This window comes from Bombina bombina, chromosome 9 (genome assembly GCF_027579735.1).
Source record: "Bombina bombina isolate aBomBom1 chromosome 9, aBomBom1.pri, whole genome shotgun sequence".
Classification (NCBI taxonomy): domain Eukaryota; kingdom Metazoa; phylum Chordata; class Amphibia; order Anura; family Bombinatoridae; genus Bombina; species Bombina bombina.
In genome coordinates this window covers 270756039-270780401 of record NC_069507.1, presented here as the reverse complement: position 1 = coordinate 270780401, position 24363 = coordinate 270756039, and the positions used below count along the sequence as shown (strand labels likewise).

At 43.1% G+C, this 24363-nt stretch overlaps 1 protein-coding gene across 1 annotated transcript in view; it reads left to right on the top strand.

Annotated features, from left to right (window-relative positions):
- Positions 1-24363, top strand: part of LOC128640316 (alpha-2-macroglobulin-like protein 1) — a gene marked incomplete in the record, with an annotated part of 543542 nt that overhangs the window by 383909 nt on the left and 135270 nt on the right. Inside the window, 4 exon segments of the mRNA XM_053692806.1 lie at positions 10185-10268; positions 11280-11456; positions 16018-16099; positions 16245-16401. Of these exon segments, the coding sequence (XP_053548781.1) occupies positions 10185-10268; positions 11280-11456; positions 16018-16099; positions 16245-16401 (500 nt within the window).

Below are 24363 nucleotides of genomic sequence, written 5' to 3'. Positions count from 1 at the left end.
CTTACAAAACAGGGCAATACTCATGTTAATACTCATATTACTGAGTGACAAAACGTTTACAAGATTTCATAAATAGGACGTTTTTTCTCTGAGGGAGATAAGTCTTTATTTGGGGCCTAGTTTCCACATGGCTAGTCAGATACTCCTAGGAGTATTTTCTTAAGGCCCTTCTAACATCCAGTACATGGTGTGAGGGGCCTATTTTAGCACTCTAACTGCGCAGTTTTAATTCAGACTGAGACATCCAGCTTCCCTAGAGGTTTCCTCTGACATCTGAGGACCATTTCAAAGGGGTTATATCTGCACAAAATCGTTTTTGAGGGCAGGTAGGAGCCTCAGCAGAGCTGTGGCAAGGTGCTCAATTGACTTTTAACGTTTTTTAACGTTTTTCAATCCGGTTTGGGGCCTAAGGGGTTAATCATCCATTAGCAAGTGGGTGCAATGTTGCTTTAGTCCCTTACACACACTGTAAAAATTTCAAAGACTTTACTATATTTTTACACTGTTTTGCAGTTTAAGTGCTAGTTTTTTTTCTCTTAAAGGCACAGTAATGTTTTTGTTTAATTGCTGTTTCACCTTTATTAAAGTGTTTTCCAAGCTTGCTTGTCTCATTACTAGTCTGTTAAACATGTCTGACATAGAGGAAACTCCTTGTTCAATATGTTTTGAAGCCATGGTGGAACTTCCTCTTAGAATGTGTACTAAATGTACTGATATTTCTATAAACTATAAAGACCATATTATGGTGCTTAAATATTTATCTCCAGAGGATTCTCTGACTGAAAAGAGGGAGATTATGCCATCTAGCTCTCACCATGTGTCAGAACCTATAACTCCCGCTCAAGTGACGCCAAGTACATCTAGCGCGTCTAATTCTTTTACCTTACACAGGACATGGCGGCAGTTATGAATGCTACCCTCTCAGAGGTATTCTCTAAACTGCCAGGGCTACAAGGAAAGCGAGACAGCTCTGGGGCTAAAACTAATACAGAGCTTTCTGACGCTTTAATGCCTGTGTCCGATATACCCTCACAATACTCAGAAGCCGAGGTAGGTGAGCTTCTATCTGTGGCTGACATTTCAGACTCAGGGAAGGCGTTACTTCAGTCTGATTCTGAAATGACAGCGTTTAAATTTAAGCTTGAACACCTCCGCTTATTGCTTAGGGAGGTTTTAGCGACTGTGACCCCATTGTGGTTCCAGAGAAATTGTGTAAAATGGACAAATACTTTGCAGTGCCTGTTTACACTGATGTTTTTCCAGTCCCTAAGAGGTTTTCGGAAATTATTACTAAGGAATGGGATAGACCAGGTGTGCCGTTCTCTCCCCCTCCTGCTTTCAAAAAGATGTTTTCCATAGATGCCGCCATACGGGACTCGTGGAAGACGGTTCCTAAGGTGGAGGGAGATGTCGAGGACAGTTGTGCTTTCCTAGATCCTATGGATAAAAAATTGGAGGGTCTCCTTAAGAAAAATTTTATACATCAAGGTTTTATTCTCCAGCCTCTTGCATGCATTGCCCCAGTTACTGCTGCAGCGGCTTTTGGTTTGAGTCTCTTGAGGAGGCTCTACAGGTAGAGACCCCGCTAGACGATATTCTAGACAGGATTAAAGCTCTTAAGTTAGCTAACTCCTTTATTTCTGACGCCATTTTTCATTTAGCCAAGCTAACGGCTAAGAATTCAGGTTTTGCCATTTTGGCGCGTAGGGCGCTATGGCTTAAGTCCTGGTCAGCAGACGTTACTTCAAAGTCTAAGCTTCTTAACATCCCCTTCAAGGGACAGACCCTATTCGGGCCTGGTCTGAAGGAGATCATTTCTGATATTACTGGAGGAAAAAGTCACGCCCTTCCTTAGGATAGGTCCAATAAGTTAAGGACCAAACAGAATAATTTTCGTTCTTTTCGAAACTTCAAGAGTGGCACAGCTTCAGTTTCCTCTAATGCAAAACAAGAGGGAAATTTCGCCCAGTCCAAATCAGTCTGGAGACCTAACCAGGCTTGAAACAAGGGGAAGCAGGCCAAGAAACCTGCTGCTGCCTCTAAGACAGCATGAAGGAGTAGCCCCTGATCCGGGACTGGATCTAGTAGGGGGCAGACTTTCTCTCTTCGCCCAGGCTTGGGCAAGAGACGTCCAGGATCCCTGGGCATTAGAGATTGTTTCCCAGGGATATCTTCTGGACTTCAAAGCTTCATCTCCAAAGGGGAGATTCCATCTCTCACAATAATCTGTAAAACAGATAAAAAGAGAGGCATTCTTACGTTGTGTTCAAGACCTACTGGTTATGGGAGTGATCCACCCAGTTCCAAGGGAGGAATAGGGGCAGGGCTTCTATTCAAATCTGTTTATAGTTCCCAAAAAAGAGGGAACTTTCAGACCCATCTTGGATCTCAAGATCCTAAACAAATTTCTCAGGGTCCCATCCTTCAAGATGGAGACTATCCGAACCATCCTCCCTATGACCCAGGAGGGTCATTATATGACTAACGTGGACTTAAAGGATGCTTATCTCTACATTCCGATTCACAGAGATCATCATCAGTTCCTCAGGTTTGCCTTCTTAGACAGGCATTACCAGTTTGTGGCTCTTCCCTTCGGGTTAGCCATGGCACCAAGAATCTTTACGAAGGTTCTAGGGTCCCTACTGGCAGTTCTAAGGCCACGGGGCATAGCAGTGGCTCCTTACATAGACGACATTCTGATACAGGCGTCGACTTTTCAAATCGCCAAGTCCCATACGGACATTGTTCTGGCTTTTCTGAGGTCTCACGGGTGGAAGGTGAACGAAGAAAAGAGTTCTCTCTCTCCTCTCACAAGAGTTTCCTTCCTAGGAACACTGATAGATTCAGTAGAAATGAAAATTTTTCTGACAGAGGTCAGGTTATCAAAGCTTCTAACTTCCTGCCGTGCTCTTCATTCCACTTCTCGGCCGTCAGTGGCTCAGTGTATGGAAGTAATCGGCCTAATGGTAGCGGCAATGGACATAGTTCCGTTTGCCCGCCTACATCTCAGACCACTGCAACTTTGCATGCTCAATCAGTGGAATGGGGATTACACAGATTTGTCCCCTCTGCTAAATCTGGATCAAGAGACCAGGGATTCTCTTCTCTGGTAGTTATCTCGGGTCCATCTGTCCAGGGGAATGAGTTTCCGCAGGCCAGAGTGGACTATAGTGATGACAGATGCCAGCCTTCTGGGCTGGGGCACGGTCTGGAACTCCCTGAAGGCTCAGGGTTCGTGGACTCAGGAGGAAGCCCTCCTTCTGATAAACATTCTGGAACTGAGAGCGATATTCAATGCTCTTCAGGCTTGGCCTCAACTAGCTGCGGTCAGGTTCATCAGATTTCATTCGGACAATATCACGACTGTAGCCTATATCAACCATCAGGGGGGAACAAGAAGCCCCCTGGCAATGTTGGAGGTTTCAAAGATAATTCTATGGGCAGAGGTTTACTCTTGCCATCTCTCAGATATCCATATCCCAGGAGTAGAGAACTGGGAGGCGGATTTTCTAAGTCGGCAGACTTTTCATCCGGGGGAGTGGGAGCTCCATCCGGAAGTATTTGCCCAGCTGATTCAACTATGGGGCAAACCAGAACTGGATCTGATGGCATCTCGTCAGAACGCCAAGCTTCCTTGTTACGGGTCAAGGTCAAGGGATCCCCAGGCAGCGCTGATAGATGCTCTAGCAGTGCCCTGGTCCTTCAGCCTGGCTTATGTGTTCCCACCATTTCCTCTCCTCCCTCGTCTGTTTGCCAAGATCAAGCAGGAGAGAGCTTCGGTGATTTTGATAGCACCTGCGTGGCCACGCAGGACTTGGTATGCAGATCTGGTGGACATGTCATCCCTTCCACCATGGACTCTGCCGCTGAGGCAGGACCTTCTACTCCAAGGTCCTTTCAAACATCCAAATCTAATTTCTCTGCGACTGACTGCTTGGAGATTGAACGCTTGATTTTATCAAAACGTGGTTTCTCCGAGTCGGTCATTGATACCTTAATTCAGGCTCGAAAGCCTGTCACCAGGAAAATCTATCATAAGATATGGTGTAAATATCTTCATTGGTGTGAATCCAAGGGTTACTCATGGAGTAAAGTCAGGATTCCTAGGATATTATCCTTTCTCCAAGAAGGATTGGAGAAGGGATTGTCAGCTAGTTCCTTAAAGGGACAGATTTCTGCTCTGTCTATTCTTCTGCACAAGCATCTGGCAGATGTTCCAGACGTTCAGGGGTTTTGTCAGGCTTTAGTTAGAATCAAGCCTGTGTTTAAACCTGTTGCTCCACCATGGAGTTTAAATTTAGTTCTTAAAGTTCTTCAAGGGGTTCCGTTTGAACCTCTGCATTCCATAGATATCAAGCTTTTATCTTGGAAATTACTGTTTTTGGTAGCTATCTCTTCGGCTCGAAGAGTTTCAGAGTTATCTGCCTTACAGTGTGATTCCCCTTATCTGATCTTCCATGCAGATAAGGTAGTTTTGCGTACCAAACCTGGGTTTCTTCCTAAGGTGGTATCTAAAAAGAATATCAATCAGGAGATTGTTGTTCCGTCACTGTGTCCTAATCCTTCTTCAAAGAAGGAACGTCTATTACACAATCTTGACGTGGTTCGTGCTTTAAAGTTTTATTTACAAGCTACTAAGGATTTTCGTCAAACATCTGCATTGTTTGTTGTCTACTCTGGACAGAGGAGAGGCCAAAAGTCTTCAGCATCTTCTCTTTCTTTTTGGCTGAGAAGCATAATCCGTTTAGCTTATGAGACTGCTGGCCAGCAGCCTCCTGAAAGAATTATAGCTCATTCCACTAGAGCGGTAGCTTCCACATGGGCTTTTAAAAATGAGGCCTCTGTTGAACAGATTTATAAGGCGGCGACTTGGTCTTCGCTTCATACTTTTTCTAAATTCTACAAATTTGATACTTTTGCTTCCTCTGAGGCTATTTTTGGGAGAAAGTTCTTGCAGGCAGTGGTGCCTTCCGTTTAAGTTCCTGCCTTGTCCCTCCCTTCATCCATGTCCTAAAGCTGTGGTATTGGTATCAAACAAGTAATGGATGAACCCGTGGACTGGATACACCTTACAAGAGAAAACAAAATTATGCTTACCTGATAAATTTCTTTCTCTTGTGGTGTATCCAGTCCACGGCCCGCCCTGTCACTTTAAGGCAGGTGTTTTTTATTTTTAAATTACAGTCTCCACTGCACCCTATAGTTTCTCCTTTTTCTTGCTTGTCTTCGGTCGAATGACTGGGGGTGGCAGTTAGGGGAGGAGCTATATAGACAGCTCTGCTGTGGGTGTCCTCTTGCAACTTCCTGTTGGGAAGGAGAATATCCCACAAGTAATGGATGAACTCATGGACTGGATACACCACAAGAGAAAGAAATGTATCAGGTAAGCATAAATTTTGTTTTTAGGGCACCATATTGTTGCACTCATTACATTGGTTATAACAAAGAAGTTTTACGAATTCATCTCAGAATTAGGACTCTCAGACAAGTACATTGAACAAGGGGGTTTAAACTGAAGAAATCAGTTTTTTGGAAAAAAAAATAGTAAATCAGTTATTACTAAACCAACTGTTAAATTATAGCAGAAATAAAATCCCACCTTCGTTCTAAACCCTTTCATTACCAGTTCACATGCTACCTTTTCATAATGAACATATACGGCTAGATTACGAGTTTTGCGGTATGGGTGAAAAAGCAGCGTTATGGCTCTTTTTCACTACCGCTGGTATTACGAGTCTTGCAGGTTTAGCTGCACCGCACACTTTTTTGGTTGTAGCGCAACATAACTACCGCAGCTTTCAAAAAGTCCTTTTTCAATTGGACTTCCACAGCGCCGGTATTACGAGTCTGCATGGGAGGCCAAAAGTGAGCGGTACAGCCTAAAACTACAAGATCCATAACGTAAACAGAAAGTCAGTAGTTATGGGTTTTATGCTACAACGTTGTAACATAAAACTCATAACTAAAGTGCTAAAAAGTACACTAACACCCATAAACTACCTATTAACCCCTAAACCGAGGCCGGTCTGCATTGCAAATACTAAAATTAGTAACCCCTAATCTGATGCTCAGGACATCGCCGCCACTGTAATAAACATATTAACCCCTAAAACGCTGTACTCCCGCATCGTAAACACTAGGTAAATATTATTAACCCCTAATCTGCTGTCCCTAACATCGCTGCAACCTACATTACTGTTATTAACCCCTAATCTGCTGCCCCCAACGTCGTCCCTACCTACCTACACTTATTAACCCCTAATCTGCCGCACCCAAAGTCGCCACCACTATACTAAAGTTATAAACCCCTAAACCTAACCCTAAGTCTAACCCTAACACCCCCTACTTTAATATAATTAAAATAAATCTAATAAAAAATTCCTATCGTTAACTAAATAATTCCTATTTAAAACTAAATACTTACCTGTAAAATAAACGCTAAGCTAGCCACAATATAACTAATAGTTATATTGTAGTTAGCTTAGGTTTTATTTTTATTTCACAGGTAAGTTTGTATTTATTTTAACTAGGTAGACTAGTTAGTAAATAGTTATTAACTATTTACTAGCTACCTAGCTAAAATAAATACAAATTTACCTGTAAAATAAAACCTAACCTGAGTTACACTAACACCTAACCTTACAGTACAATTAAATACATTACATTAATAATAAAAAAAAAAAAAAAAACTAAATAACAAAAAAAACCCACTATATTACACAAAATAAAAAATAAATTATCAGATATTTAAACTAATTACACCTAATCTAATAGACCTATCAAAATAAAAAAGCGCCCCAAATTAAAAAAAAACCCTAGCCTAAACTAAACTGCCAATAGCCCTTAAAAGGGCCTTTTGCGGGGCATTGACCAAAATAAATCAGTTCTTTTACGTGTAAAAAAAAATACAAACAAATCCCCCATCAGTAAAACCCATCACCCACACAACCAACCCCCCCATATAAAATCCTAACTAAAAAACCTAAGCTCCCCATTGCCCTGAAAAGGGCATTTGGATGGGTATTGCCCTTAAAATGACATTTAGCTCTTTTTCGGTGCCCAAAAGCCCTAATCTAAAAATAAAACCCACCCAATAAACCCTTAAAAAAAACTAACACTAATCCCCGAAGATCCACTTACAGTTTTTGAAGACCCAGCAGAAGTCCTCAACGAAGCAGCAGAAGTCCTCATCGAAGCCGGCAGAAGTCTTCATCCAGACTGCATCTTCTATCTTCATCCATCCTGCGTGGAGCGGCTCCATCTTAAAGACATCCGGCGCGGAGCATCCTCTTCTTTCCACGGCGACTGAAGAATGAAGGTTCCTTTAAGTGACGTCATCCAAGATGGCGTCCCTTGAATTCCGATTGGATAATATAATTCTATCAGCCAATCGGAATTAAAGGTGAAAAAATCCTATTGGCTGATGCAATCAGCCAATAGGATTGAGCTTGTATTCTATTGGCTGTTCCAATCAGCCAATAGAATGCAAGCTCAATCCTATTGGCTCTGCAGACTGCCCCCTTATCTCAGTTATATTAATATACGTTTTACCTCTGTGATTACCTTGTATCTAAGCCTCTGCAGACTGCTCCTTATCTCAGTTATATTCATATACTTTTTACCTTTGTGATTACCCTGTATCTAAGCCTCGACAGACTGTCCCTTATCTCAGTTATATTAATTTACTTTTTACCTCTGTGATTACCTTGTATCTAAGCCTCAGCAGACTGTCCCTTATCTCAGTTATATTAATTTACTTTTTACCTCTGTGATTACCTTGTATCTAAGCCTCTGCAGACTGTCCCTTATCTCAGTTATATTAATTTACTTTTTACCTCTGTGATTACCTTGTATCTAAGCCTCTGCAGACTGTCCCTTATCTTAGTTATATTAATATACTTTTTACCTTTGTGATTACCTTGTATCTAAGCCTCTGCAGACTGCCCCTTATCTCAGTTATATTAATATACATTTTACCTTTGTGATTACCTTGTATCTAAGCCTCTGCAGACTGCCCCTTATCTCAGTTATATTAATATACTTTTTACCTTTGTGATTACCTTGTATCTAAGCCTCTGCTGACTGCCTCCTTATCTCGGTTATATTAATATACTTTTTACCTCTGTGATTACCCTGTATCTAAGCCTCTGCTGACTGCCTCCTTATCTCAGTTATATTAATATACTTTTACCTCTGTGATTACCTTGTATCTAAGCCTCTGCAGACTGCTCCTTATCTCAGTTATATTAATATACTTTTTACCTTTGTGATTACCTTGTATCTAACCCTCTGCAGACTGTTCCTTATCTCAGTTATATTAATATACTGTTTACCTCTGTGATTACCTTGTATCTAAGCCTCTGCAGACTGCCCCTTATCTCAGTTATATTAATATACTTTTTACCTCTGTGATTACCTTGTATCTAAGCCTCTGCAGACTGCTCCTTATCTCAGTTATATTAATATACTTTTTACCTTTGTGATTACTTTGTATCTAACCCTCTGCAGACTGCCTCCTTATCTCCGTTATATTAATATACTTTTTACCTCTGTGATTACCCTGTATCTAAGCCTCTGCTGACTGCCTCCTTATCTCAGTTATATTAATATACTTTTTACCTCTGTGATTACCTTGTATCTAAGCCTCTGCTGACTGCCTCCTTATCTCAGTTATATTAATATACTTTTTACCTCTGTGATTACCCTGTATCTAAGCCTCTGCAGACTGCTCCTTATCTCAGTTATATTAATATACTTTTTACCTTTGTGATTACCTTGTATCTAACCCTCTGCAGACTGTTCCTTATCTCAGTTATATTAATATACTTTTTACCTCTGTGATTACCTTGTATCTAAGCCTCTGCAGACTGCCCCTTATCTCAGTTATATTAATATACTTTTTACCTCTGTGATTACCTTGTATCTAAGCCTCTGCTGACTGCCTCCTTATCTCAGTTATATTAATATACTTTTTACCTCTGTGATTACCCTGTATCTAAGCCTCTGCTGACTGCCTCCTTATCTCAGTTATATTAATATACTTTTACCTCTGTGATTACCTTGTATCTAAGCCTCTGCAGACTGCTCCTTATCTCAGTTATATTAATATACTTTTTACCTTTGTGATTACCTTGTATCTAAGCCTCTGTAGACTGCCTCCTTATCTCAGATCTTTTGACAGACTTGCGTTTCAGGCAATTAGTGCTGACTCTTAAATAACTCCACATGCGTGAGCACAATGTTATTTATATGAAACACATGAACTAGTGCTGTCTAGCTGTGAAAAACTGTCAGATGCATTTAGATAAGAGGCTGCCTTCAAGGGCTTAGACATTAGCATATGAGGCTACCTAGGTTTCGCATTCAACTAAAAATAACAAGAGAACAAAGCAAATTTGATGATAAAAGTAAATTAGACAGTTGTTTAAAATGACATGCCCTATCTGAATCATGAAAGTCTAATTTGGACTTTACTATACCTTTAAACTCTCATGATTCAGATAGGACATGGAATTTTAAACATCTTTCCAATTTACTTTTATCATTAAATGTGCTTTGTTTTCTTGGTATTCTTTGTTTAAAGTAAACCTAGGTAGGCTCATATGCTAATTTCTAAGCTGTTGAACTCCCATTTATCTCATTGCATTTTGACCGTTTTCCACAATTAGGCACTGCTTGTTCACATGCCATGTATATAACATTGTGCTCATGCCTGTGGAGTTCTTTAAGAGTCTTCACTGATTGGCTAAAATGCAAGTCTGTCAAAAGCACTGAGATAAGGGGGCTGTCTGCAGAGGCTTAGAAACAAGGTAATCACAGAGGTTAAAAGTGTATTAATATAACTGTTGGTTATGCAAAACTGGGGAATGGGTTATAAATGGATTATTTATCCTTCTAAACAATAAAGATTCTGGTGTAGACTGTCCCTTTAAATCCAAGTCTCTATGTTTCAATCAAACTTTACAGTTGTTATGGTCATGTAAACCAGTGTTTCTCATATGCAGTCCTCAAGTAACCCTTAACAGGACAGGTTTTCATGCTATCTGACCTAGAGCACAGAGATAACTTATAGGTGAGAGCAGATGGTTACAGCAGAGTATTTCTCTTGTGTTCTTGGTTAGGGGTCCATAAACACTGACGTAAATCCCTAATGTAAACTAGTTCTGTTGTATTTTTTTTACCAGGAAATCTATCCACAGACACAATATACCTGAGTTTACCTGCGGGAGCGGTGCCCGGGTCAGGCTCAGCCGGGATCTCGATTGTGGGTGAGAAACCTATTGGTGTTTATAAAATTCCTACATTAGCTACATGAGCACAGGTTAAATCTCACAGCTGCCAGCACAAGATCAGCTCCTTATCCGTTTGTGTTCTGTGTGCTCTGCCGCATTCGCTAATGTTAGGTAGGTTGTCAAGAACAGGGGCAGAATTTACTCAATCTTCCCCACCCCTATGTATTCCATGAAAAGTGTTTAATGGGCTGCAAATAAGCACAATATACTGTATGGGACACCTTCAAGCAGACAATGATGTGTGCCAGCAAGATGATCCGTATGCTGCTATTAATATCTTACTGCTTCCTAAGGGGGCTGGCGAACTATGAGTTAAAGCCCCCATCTTCTCCAGTCTAGAGTATGCTTGTGAGACTTTACAAGTTAGCACACCTACATTTATTTTCCATCTTTTTAAAAGACTATATAACTGCTTATATGTATTTTTGCCGTATAAATAACGGTTCTTATACTGTGTGTATGTATATATATGGCTTTCTAACCATATGTGACACTATGTGCCTCTCTAACCATATGTGACACTATGTGCCTCTCTAACCATATGTGACACTATGTGCCTCTCTAACCATATGTGACACTATGTGCCTCTCTAACCATATGTGACACTATGTGCCTCTCTAACCATATATGACACTATGTGCCTCTCTAACCATATGTGACACTATGTGCCTTTCTAACCATATATGACACTATGTGCCTCTCTAACCATATGTGACACTATGTGCCTCTCTAACCATATGTGACACTATGTGCCTCTCTAACCATATATGACACTATGTGCCTCTCTAACCATATGTGACACTATGTGCCTCTCTAACCATATGTGACACTATGTGCCTCTCTAACCATATGTGACACTATGTGCCTCTCTAACCATATGTGACACTATGTGCCTCTCTAACCATATGTGACACTATGTGCCTCTCTAACCATATATGACACTATGTGCCTGTGTGTTGTGTGTGACTCTATGACTCTGTACCATAGGAGATATGCTGGGGATTGCTCTGGAAGGGATTGACCATCTTCTTGTTCTCCCCTTTGGCTGTGGAGAGCAGAACATGGCGAGGTTTGCCCCCAATATCTACCTGCTAAATTATCTGAGGAACACCGGTCAGCTGACAGAGCATACCAAAACCAGGGGAGTGGGTTACCTACTGCACGGTGAGAGACGAAAACTATCTGTACACACAGCAAACACTGAACTGTACAAATACACACATGAAGGAACACACACAGACAAACGTACCTGGACATATGCATAGACAAACATACACATGTACCTAGACATATGCACAGACAAAAATACACATGTACAGAGACATATGCACAGTCAAACATACACATGTACCTAGACATATGCACAGACAAAAATACACATGTACAGAGACATATGCACAGACAAACATACACATGTACCTAGACATATGCACAGACAAACATACACATGTACAGAGACATATGCACAGACAAACCTACACTTGTACCTTGACATATGCATAGAGAAACATTCACATGTACCTTGACATATGCACAGACAAACATACACATGTACCTTGACATATGCACAGACAAACATACACATGTACCTTGACATATGCACAGACAAACCTACACTTGTACCGAGACATATGCACAGACAAACATACACATGTACCTAGACATATGCACAGACAAACATACACATGTACCTAGACATATGCACATGTACCTAGACATGTACAGAGACATATGCACAAACATACACATGTACAGAGGTATATGCACAGACAAACACACACATGTACCGAGAAATATGCACAGACAAACACACACATGTACAGAGACATATGCACAGACAAACATACACATGTACAGAGACATATGCACAAACATACACATGTACCTAGACATATGCACAGACAAACACACACATGTACCGAGAAATATGCACAGACAAACACACACATGTACAGAGACATATGCACAGACAAACATACACATGTACAGAGACATATGCACAAACATACACATGTACCTAGACATATGCACAGACAAACATACACATGTACCTAGACATATGCACAGACAAACATACACATGTACCTAGACATATGCACAAACATACACATGTACCTAGACATATGCACAGACAAACATACACATGTACCTAGACATATGCACAAACATACACATGTACCTAGACATATGCACAGACAAACATACACATGTACCTAGACATATGCACAGACAAACATACACATGTACCTAGACATATGCACAAACATACACATGTACCTAGACATATGCACAGACAAACATACACATGTACCTAGACATATGCACAGACAAAAATACACATGTACAGAGACATATGCACAGACAAACATACACATGTGCCTAGACATATGCACAGACAAACATACACATGTACAGAGACATATGCATAGACAAACATACACATGTACCTAGACATATGCACAGACAAACATACACATGTACCTAGACATATGCACAGACAAACATACACATGTACCTAGACATATGCACAGACAAACATACACATGTACAGAGACATATGCACAGACAAACATACACGTGTACCTAGACATATGCACAAACATACACATGTACCAAGACATATGCACAGACAAACACACACATGCACAGAGACATATGCAAAGACAAACATACACATGTACAGAGACATATGCACAGACATACACATGTACAGAGACATATGCACAGACAAACATACACATGTACAGAGACATATGCACAGACATACACATGTACAGAGACATATGCACAGACAAACATACACATGTACAGAGACATATGCACAGACATACACATGTACAGAGACATATGCACAGACAAACATACACATGTACCTAGACATATGCACAGACAAACATACACATGTACCTAGACATATGCACAGACAATCATACACATGTACCTAGACATATGCACAGACAATCATACACATGTACCTAGACATATGCACAGACAATCATACACATGTACCTAGACATATGCACAGACAATCATACACATGTACCTAGACATATGCATAGACAATCATACACATGTACCTAGACATATGCACAGACAATCATACACATGTACCTAGACATATGCACAGACAATCATACACATGTACCTAGACATATGCACAGACAAACATACACATGTACCTAGACATATGCACAGACAATCACACACATGTACCTAGACATATGCACAGATAATCATACACATGTACCTAGACATATGCACAGACAATCATACACATGTACCTAGACATATGCACAGACAATCATACACATGTACCTAGACATATGCACAGATAATCATACACATGTACCTAGACATATGCACAGACAATCATACACATGTACCTAGACATATGCACAGACAAACATACACATGTACAGAGACATATGCACAGACAAACATACACATGTACAGAGACATATGCACAGACAAACATACACATGTACAGAGACATATACACAGACAAACATACACATGTACAGAGACATATGCACAGACAAACATACGCATGTACAGAGACATATGCACAGACAAACATACACATGTACAGAGACATATGCACAGACAAACATACACATGTACCTAGACATATGCACAGACAAACATACACATGTACAGAGACATATGCACAGACAAACATACACATATACCTAGACATATGCACAGACAAACATACACATGTACAGAGACATATGCACAGACAAACATACACATTTACCTAGACATATGCACAGACAAACATACACATATACCTAGACATATGCACAGACAAACATACACATGTACAGAGACATATGCACAGACAAACATACACATTTACCTAGACATATGCACAGACAAACATACACATATACCTAGACATATGCACAGACAATCATACACATGTACCTAGACATATGCACAGACAAACATACACATGTACAGAGACATATGCACAGACAAACATACACATGTACAGAGACATATACACAGACAAACATACACATGTACAGAGACATATGCACAGACAAACATACACATGTACAGAGACATATGCACAGACAAACATACACATGTACCTAGACATATGCACAGACAAACATACACATGTACAGAGACATATGCACAGACAAACATACACATATACCTAGACATATGCACAGACAAACATACACATGTACAGAGACATATGCACAGACAAACATACACATTTACCTAGACATATGCACAGACAAACATACACATATACCTAGACATTTGCACAGACAAACATACACATGTACAGAGACATATGCACAGACAAACATACACATATACCTAGACATATGCACAGACAAACATACACATGTACAGAGACATATGCACAGACAATCATACACATGTACCTAGACATATGCACAGACAAACATACACATGTACAGAGACATATGCACAGACAAACATACACATTTACCTAGACATATGCACAGACATACACATGTACCTAGACATATGCTCAGACAAACATACACATATACCTAGACATATGCACAGACAAACATACACATGTACAGAGACATATGCACAGACAATCATACACATTTACCTAGACATATGCACAGACAAACATACACATGTACAGAGACATATGCACAGACAAACATACACATTTACCTAGACATATGCACAGACATACACATGTACCTAGACATATGCTCAGACAAACATTCACATGTACCTAGACATATTCACAAACATACACATGTACCTAGACACATGCACAGACAAACATAAACATGTACAGAGACATATGCACAGACAAACATACACATGTACCTAGACATATGCACAGACAAACATACACATGTACCTAGACATATGCACAGACAAACATACACATGTACAGAGACATATGCACAGACAAACATACACATGTACCTAGACATATGCACAGACAAACATACACATGTACAGAGACATATGCATAGACAAACATACACATGTACCTAGACATATGCACAGACAAACATACACATGTACCTAGACATATGCATAGACAAACATACACATGTACCTAGACATATGCATAGACAAACATACACATGTACCTAGACATATGCACAGACAAACATACACATGTACCTAGACATATGCACAGACAAACATACACATGGACCGATACTTGCTTTCACAGTCACCCCCTCTTTTTTCCTAACTATTACATGATCTATTCCCTGTATAAAGAGACCACTGAATTATGGTGTTGTTTTGCTACAGGTGTGTATACATACACATACATACATGCATATACACATACAGACATACATGCACATACATGCACAGACATACATGCACATACATACAGACATGCATATATATATATATATATATATGCATACACATACATACATACATACATGCACATACATACATATACATACATGCACATACATATACATACATACATGCATATACATACATACATACATACATGCACATACATATACATACACATACATGCATACATACATATACATACATGCACAGACATACACAGACATGCACATACATACATGCTCATACATATACATACACATACATACATACATACATGCACATACATACACAGACGCACATACATACATGCTCATACATAAACATACACATACATGCACAGACATACACATACATGCACATAGAGCTGCATACTTATTTTCTTGCTTTCCAGGTTATCATAGACAACTCCTTTTCCGTCGAGACGATGCCTCGTTCAGTGCATTTGGAATGCGGGACAGTGAAGGGAGTACATGGTGCGTCTCTGACCCCCCTATGTGTTGTGTTCTTGTCTCTAATGTGCACCTCATCTCTCTGCTTATACTGTCCCCCCATGATTTCCTTTCTAACAAATGCTACAACTTTATCTGACCCCTGATTGCACTGTTGCCTCTCCCTCAGGCTGACGGCATTTACAATGAAGACGTTACAAGCAAGCTGTGACTACATATATGTGGATGACACGTATATAGATGGGGCATTTGGGTGGTTGAGAGAAAATCAGCTTCCCAGTGGCTGCTTCAGATGCCGGGGCAAACTCTTCAAGACCAGCCTTCAGGTGACATAGTATTAGGGCAACGAGGCTCAGCAGTAATCAGACTGTGCAGAATAAGTGAGAACAGAAAACTAGTTTTATTAAATGCTACATATAGGACCTGTTTAGCATTCAGTCACACAAGCGGTTTTAGAAACAGTAAGGTCCAAACCCTATGTAACTCAGCAGCTTGTGAGTCTCACACTCAGCTCACTACACAGTGCTGTACGGGGGGGAGGGGGTAGTGAGAATTAGATACAAACCCTATGTAACTCAGCAGCTTGTGAGTCTCACACTCAGCTCACTACACAGTGCTGTACGGGGGGAGGGGGTAGTGAGAATTAGATACAAACCCTATGTAACTCAGCAGCTTGTGAGTCTCACACTCAGCTCACTACACAGTGCTGTACGGGGGGAGGGGGTAGTGAGAATTAGATACAAACCCTATGTAACTCAGCAGCTTGTGAGTCTCACACTCAGCTCACTACACAGTGCTGTACGGGGGGAGGGGGGAGTGAGAATTAGATACAAACCCTATGTAACTCAGCAGCTTGTGAGTCTCACACTCAGCTCACTACACAGTGCTGTACGGGGGGAGGGGGTAGTGAGAATTAGATACAAACCCTATGTAACTCAGCAGCTTGTGAGTCTCACACTCAGGTCACTACACAGTGCTGTACGGGGGAGGGGTAGTGAGAATTAGATACAAACCCTATGTAACTCAGCAGCTTGTGAGTCTCACACTCAGGTCACTACACAGTGCTGTACGGTGGGAGGGGGTAGTGAGAATTAGATACAAACCCTATGTAACTCAGCAGCTTGTGAGTCTCACACTCAGGTCACTACACAGTGCTGTACGGTGGGAGGGGGTAGTGAGAATTAGATACAAACCCTATGTAACTCAGCAGCTTGTGAGTCTCACACTCAGGTCACTACACAGTGCTGTACGGGGGAGGGGGTAGTGAGAATTAGATACAGACCCTATGTAACTCAGCAGCTTGTGAGTCTCACACTCAGGTCACTACACAGTGCTGTACGGTGGGAGGGGGGTAGTGAGAATTAGATACAAACCCTATGTAACTCAGCAGCTTGTGAGTCTCACACTCAGCTCACTACACAGTGCTGTACGGGGGAGGGGGTAGTGAGAATTAGATACAGACCCTATGTAACTCAGCAGCTTGTGAGTCTCACACTCAGGTCACTACACAGTGCTGTACGGGGGAGGGGGTAGTGAGAATTAGATACAAACCCTATGTAACTCAGCAGCTTGTGAGTCTCACACTCAGGTCACTACACAGTGCTGTACGGTGGGAGGGGGTAGTGAGAATTAGATACAAACCGTATGTAACTCAGCAGCTTGTGAGTCTCACACTCAGGTCACTACACAGTGCTGTACGGGGGAGGGGTAGTGAGAATTAGATACAAACCCTATGTAACTCAGCAGCTTGTGAGTCTCACACTCAGGTCACTACACAGTGCTGTACGGGGGAGGGGTAGTGAGAATTAGATACAAACCCTATGTAACTCAGCAGCTTGTGAGTCTCACACTCAGGTCACTACACAGTGCTGTACGGGGGAGGGGGTAGTGAGAATTAGATACAAACCCTATGTAACTCAGCAGCTTGTGAGTCTCACACTCAGGTCACTACACAGTGCTGTACGGGGAGGGGTAGTGAGAATTAGATACAAACCCTATGTAACTCAGCAGCTTGTGAGTCTCACACTCAGGTCACTACACAGTGCTGTACGGGGAGGGGGTAGTGAGAATTAGATACAAACCCTATGTAACTCAGCAGCTTGTGAGTCTCACACTCAGGTCACTACACAGTGCTGTACGGGGGGAGGGGGTAGTGAGAATTAGATACAAACCCTATGTAACTCAGCAGCTTGTGAGTCTCACACTCAGGTCACTACACAGTGCTGTACGGGGGAGGGGGTAGTGAGAATTAGATACAAACCCTATGTAACTCAGCAGCTTGTGAGTCTCACACTCAGGTCACTACACAGTGCTGTACGGGGGAGGGGTAGTGAGAATTATATACAAACCCTATGTAACTCAGCAACTTGTGAGTCTCACACTCAGGTCACTACACAGTGCTGTACAGGGGGGAGGGGTAGTGAGAATTATATACAAACCCTATGTAACTCAGCAACTTGTGAGTCTCACACTCAGGTCACTACACAGTGCTGTACGGGGGAGGGGGTAGTGAGAATTAGATACAAACCCTATGTAACTCAGCAGCTTGTGAGTCTCACACTCAGGTCACTACACAGTGCTGTACGGGGGAGGGGTAGTGAGAATTAGATACAAACCCTATGTAACTCAGCAACTTGTGAGTCTCACACTCAGGTCACTACACAGTGCTGTACGGGGGGAGGGGGTAGTGAGAATTAGATACAAACCCTATGTAACTCAGCAGCTTGTGAGTCTCACACTCAGCTCACTACACAGTGCTGTACGGGGGGAGGGGGTAGTGAGAATTAGATACAAACCCTATGTAACTCAGCAGCTTGTGAGTCTCACACTCAGGTCACTACACAGTGCTGTACGGGGGAGGGGTAGTGAGAATTAGATACAAACCCTATGTAACTCAGCAGCTTGTGAGTCTCACACTCAGGTCACTACACAGTGCTGTACGGTCGGAGGGGGTAGTGAGAATTAGATACAAACCCTATGTAACTCAGCAGCTTGTGAGTCTCACACTCAGGTCACTACACAGTGCTGTACGGGGGAGGGGTAGTGAGAATTAGATACAAACCCTATGTAACTCAGCAGCTTGTGAGTCTCACACTCAGGTCACTACACAGTGCTGTACGGGGGAGGGGTAGTGAGAATTAGATACAAACCCTATGTAACTCAGCAGCTTGTGAGTCTCACACTCAGGTCACTACACAGTGCTGTACGGGGGAGGGGGTAGTGAGAATTATATACAAACCCTATGTAACTCAGCAGCTTGTGAGTCTCACACTCAGGTCACTACACAGTGCTGTACGGGGGGAGGGGTAGTGAGAATTAGATACAAACCCTATGTAACTCAGCAGCTTGTGAGTCTCACACTCAGGTCACTACACAGTGCTGTACGGGGGAGGGGGTAGTGAGAATTAGATACAAACCCTATGTAACTCAGCAGCTTGTGAGTCTCACACTCAGGTCACTACACAGTGCTGTACGGTGGGAGGGGTAGTGAGAATTAGATACAAACCCTATGTAACTCAGCAGCTTGTGAGTCTCACACTCAGGTCACTACACAGTGCTGTACGGGGGAGGGGGTAGTGAGAATTAGATACAAACCCTATGTAACTCAGCAGCTTGTGAGTCTCACACTCAGGTCACTACACAGTGCTGTACGGGGGAGGGGTAGTGAGAATTAGATACAAACCCTATGTAACACAGCAGCTTGTGAGTCTCACACTCAGGTCACTACACAGTGCTGTACGGGGGAGGGGGTAGTGAGAATTAGATACAAACCCTATGTAACTCAGCAGCTTGTGAGTCTCACACTCAGCTCACTACACAGTGCTGTACGGGGGAGGGGGTAGTGAGAATTAGATACAAACCCTATGTAACTCAGCAGCTTGTGAGTCTCACACTCAGGTCACTACACAGTGCTGTACGGTGGGAGGGGGTAGTGAGAATTAGATACAAACCCTATGTAACTCAGCAGCTTGTGAGTCTCACACTCAGGTCACTACACAGTGCTGTACGGGGGAGGGGGTAGTGAGAATTAGATACAGACCCTATGTAACTCAGCAGCTTGTGAGTCTCACACTCAGGTCACTACACAGTGCTGTACGGGGGAGGGGGTAGTGAGAATTAGATACAAACCCTATGTAACTCAGCAGCTTGTGAGTCTCACACTCAGGTCACTACACAGTGCTGTACGGGGGAGAGGGGTAGTGAGAATTAGATACAAACCCTATGTAACTCAGCAGCTTGTGAGTCTCACACTCAGGTCACTACACAGTGCTGTACGGGGGAGGGGGAAGTGAGAATTAGATACAAACCCTATGTAACTCAGCAGCTTGTGAGTCTCACACTCAGGTCACTACACAGTGCTGTACGGGGGAGGGGGTAGTGAGAATTAGATACAAACCCTATGTAACTCAGCAGCTTGTGAGTCTCACACTCAGGTCACTACACAGTGCTGTACGGGGGAGGGGGTAGTGAGAATTAGATACAAACCCTATGTAACTCAGCAGCTTGTGAGTCTCACACTCAGGTCACTACACAGTGCTGTACGGGGGAGGGGGTAGTGAGAATTAGATACAAACCCTATGTAACTCAGCAGCTTGTGAGTCTCACACTCAGGTCACTACACAGTGCTGTACGGGGGGAGGGGGTAGTGAGAATTAGATACAAACCCTATGTAACTCAGCAGCTTGTGAGTCTCACACTCAGGTCACTACACAGTGCTGTACGGGGGAGGGGGTAGTGAGAATTAGATACAAACCCTATGTAACTCAGCAGCTTGTGAGTCTCACACTCAGGTCACTACACAGTGCTGTACGGGGGAGGGGGGTAGTGAGAATTAGATACAAACCCTATGTAACTCAGCAGCTTGTGAGTCTCACACTCAGGTCACTACACAGTGCTGTACGGGGGAGGGGGTAGTGAGAATTAGATACAAACCCTATGTAACTCAGCAGCTTGTGAGTCTCACACTCAGGTCACTACACAGTGCTGTACGGGGGAGGGGGTAGTGAGAATTAGATACAAACCCTATGTAACTCAGCAGCTTGTGAGTCTCACACTCAGGTCACTACACAGTGCTGTACGGGGGAGGGGGTAGTGAGAATTAGATACAAACCCTATGTAACTCAGCAGCTTGTGAGTCTCACACTCAGGTCACTACACAGTGCTGTACGGGGGGAGGGGGTAGTGAGAATTAGATACAAACCCTATGTAACTCAGCAGCTTGTGAGTCTCACACTCAGGTCACTACACAGTGCTGTACGGGGGAGGGGGTAGTGAGAATTAGATACAAACCCTATGTAACTCAGCAGCTTGTGAGTCTCACACTCAGGTCACTACACAGTGCTGTACGGGGGAGGGGGTAGTGAGAATTAGATACAAACCCTATGTAACTCAGCAGCTTGTGAGTCTCACACTCAGGTCACTACACAGTGCTGTACGGGGGAGGGGGTAGTGAGAATTAGATACAAACCCTATGTAACTCAGCAGCTTGTGAGTCTCACACTCAGGTCACTACACAGTGCTGTACGGGGGAGGGGGTAGTGAGAATTAGATACAAACCCTATGTAACTCAGCAGCTTGTGAGTCTCACACTCAGGTCACTACACAGTGCTGTACGGGGGAGGGGGTAGTGAGAATTAGATACAAACCCTATGTAACTCAGCAGCTTGTGAGTCTCACACTCAGGTCACTACACAGTGCTGTACGGGGGGAGGGGGTAGTGAGAATTAGATACAAACCCTATGTAACTCAGCAGCTTGTGAGTCTCACACTCAGGTCACTACACAGTGCTGTACGGGGGAGGGGGTAGTGAGAATTAGATACAAACCCTATGTAACTCAGCAGCTTGTGAGTCTCACACTCAGGTCACTACACAGTGCTGTACGGGGGAGGGGGTAGTGAGAATTAGATACAAACCCTATGTAACTCAGCAGCTTGTGAGTCTCACACTCAGGTCACTACACAGTGCTGTACGGGGGAGGGGGTAGTGAGAATTAGATACAAACCCTATGTAACTCAGCAGCTTGTGAGTCTCACACTCAGGTCACTACACAGTGCTGTACGGGGGGAGGGGGTAGTGAGAATTAGATACAAACCCTATGTAACTCAGCAGCTTGTGAGTCTCACACTCAGGTCACTACACAGTGCTGTACGGGGGAGGGGGTAGTGAGAATTAGATACAAACCCTATGTAACTCAGCAGCTTGTGAGTCTCACACTCAGGTCACTACACAGTGCTGTACGGGGGAGGGGGTAGTGAGAATTAGATACAAACCCTATGTAACTCAGCAGCTTGTGAGTCTCACACTCAGGTCACTACACAGTGCTGTACGGGGGAGGGGGTAGTGAGAATTAGATACAAACCCTATGTAACTCAGCAGCTTGTGAGTCTCACACTCAGGTCACTACACAGTGCTGTACGGGGGAGGGGGTAGTGAGAATTAGATACAAACCCTATGTAACTCAGCAGCTTGTGAGTCTCACACTCAGGTCACTACACAGTGCTGTACGGGGGAGGGGGTAGTGAGAATTAGATACAAACCCTATGTAACTCAGCAGCTTGTGAGTCTCACACTCAGGTCACTACACAGTGCTGTACGGGGGAGGGGGTAGTGAGAATTAGATACAAACCCTATGTAACTCAGCAGCTTGTGAGTCTCACACTCAGGTCACTACACAGTGCTGTACGGGGGAGGGGGTAGTGAGAATTAGATACAAACCCTATGTAACTCAGCAGCTTGTGAGTCTCACACTCAGGTCACTACACAGTGCTGTACGGGGGAGGGGGTAGTGAGAATTAGATACAAACCCTATGTAACTCAGCAGCTTGTGAGTCTCACACTCAGGTCACTACACAGTGCTGTACGGGGGAGGGGGTAGTGAGAATTAGATACAAACCCTATGTAACTCAGCAGCTTGTGAGTCTCACACTCAGGTCACTACACAGTGCTGTACGGGGGAGGGGGTAGTGAGAATTAGATACAAACCCTATGTAACTCAGCAGCTTGTGAGTCTCACACTCAGGTCACTACACAGTGCTGTACGGGGGGAGGGGGTAGTGAGAATTAGATACAAACCCTATGTAACTCAGCAGCTTGTGAGTCTCACACTCAGGTCACTACACAGTGCTGTACGGGGGAGGGGGTAGTGAGAATTAGATACAAACCCTATGTAACTCAGCAGCTTGTGAGTCTCACACTCAGGTCACTACACAGTGCTGTACGGGGGAGGGGGTAGTGAGAATTAGATACAAACCCTATGTAACTCAGCAGCTTGTGAGTCTCACACTCAGGTCACTACACAGTGCTGTACGGGGGAGGGGGTAGTGAGAATTAGATACAAACCCTATGTAACTCAGCAGCTTGTGAGTCTCACACTCAGGTCACTACACAGTGCTGTACGGGGGAGGGGGGTAGTGAGAATTAGATACAAACCCTATGTAACTCAGCAGCTTGTGAGTCTCACACTCAGGTCACTACACAGTGCTGTACGGGGGAGGGGGTAGTGAGAATTAGATACAAACCCTATGTAACTCAGCAGCTTGTGAGTCTCACACTCAGGTCACTACACAGTGCTGTACGGGGGGAGGGGGTAGTGAGAATTAGATACAAACCCTATGTAACTCAGCAGCTTGTGAGTCTCACACTCAGCTCACTACACAGTGCTGTAGCGGGGGGAGGGGGTAGTGAGAATTAGATACAAACCCTATGTAACTCAGCAGCTTGTGAGTCTCACACTCAGGTCACTACACAGTGCTGTACGGGGGGAGGGGTAGTGAGAATTAGATACAAACCCTATGTAACTCAGCAGCTTGTGAGTCTCACACTCAGGTCACTACACAGTGCTGTACGGGGGAGGGGGTAGTGAGAATTAGATACAAACCCTATGTAACTCAGCAGCTTGTGAGTCCTCACACTCAGGTCACTACACAGTGCTGTACGGGGGAGGGGGTAGTGAGAATTAGATACAAACCCTATGTAACTCAGCAGCTTGTGAGTCTCACACTCAGGTCACTACACAGTGCTGTACGGGGGAGGGGGTAGTGAGAATTAGATACAAACCCTATGTAACTCAGCAGCTTGTGAGTCTCACACTCAGGTCACTACACAGTGCTGTACGGGGGAGGGGGTAGTGAGAATTAGATACAAACCCTATGTAACTCAGCAGCTTGTGAGTCTCACACTCAGGTCACTACACAGTGCTGTACGGGGGGAGGGGGGAAGTGAGAATTAGATACAAACCCTATGTAACTCAGCAGCTTGTGAGTCTCACACTCAGGTCACTACACAGTGC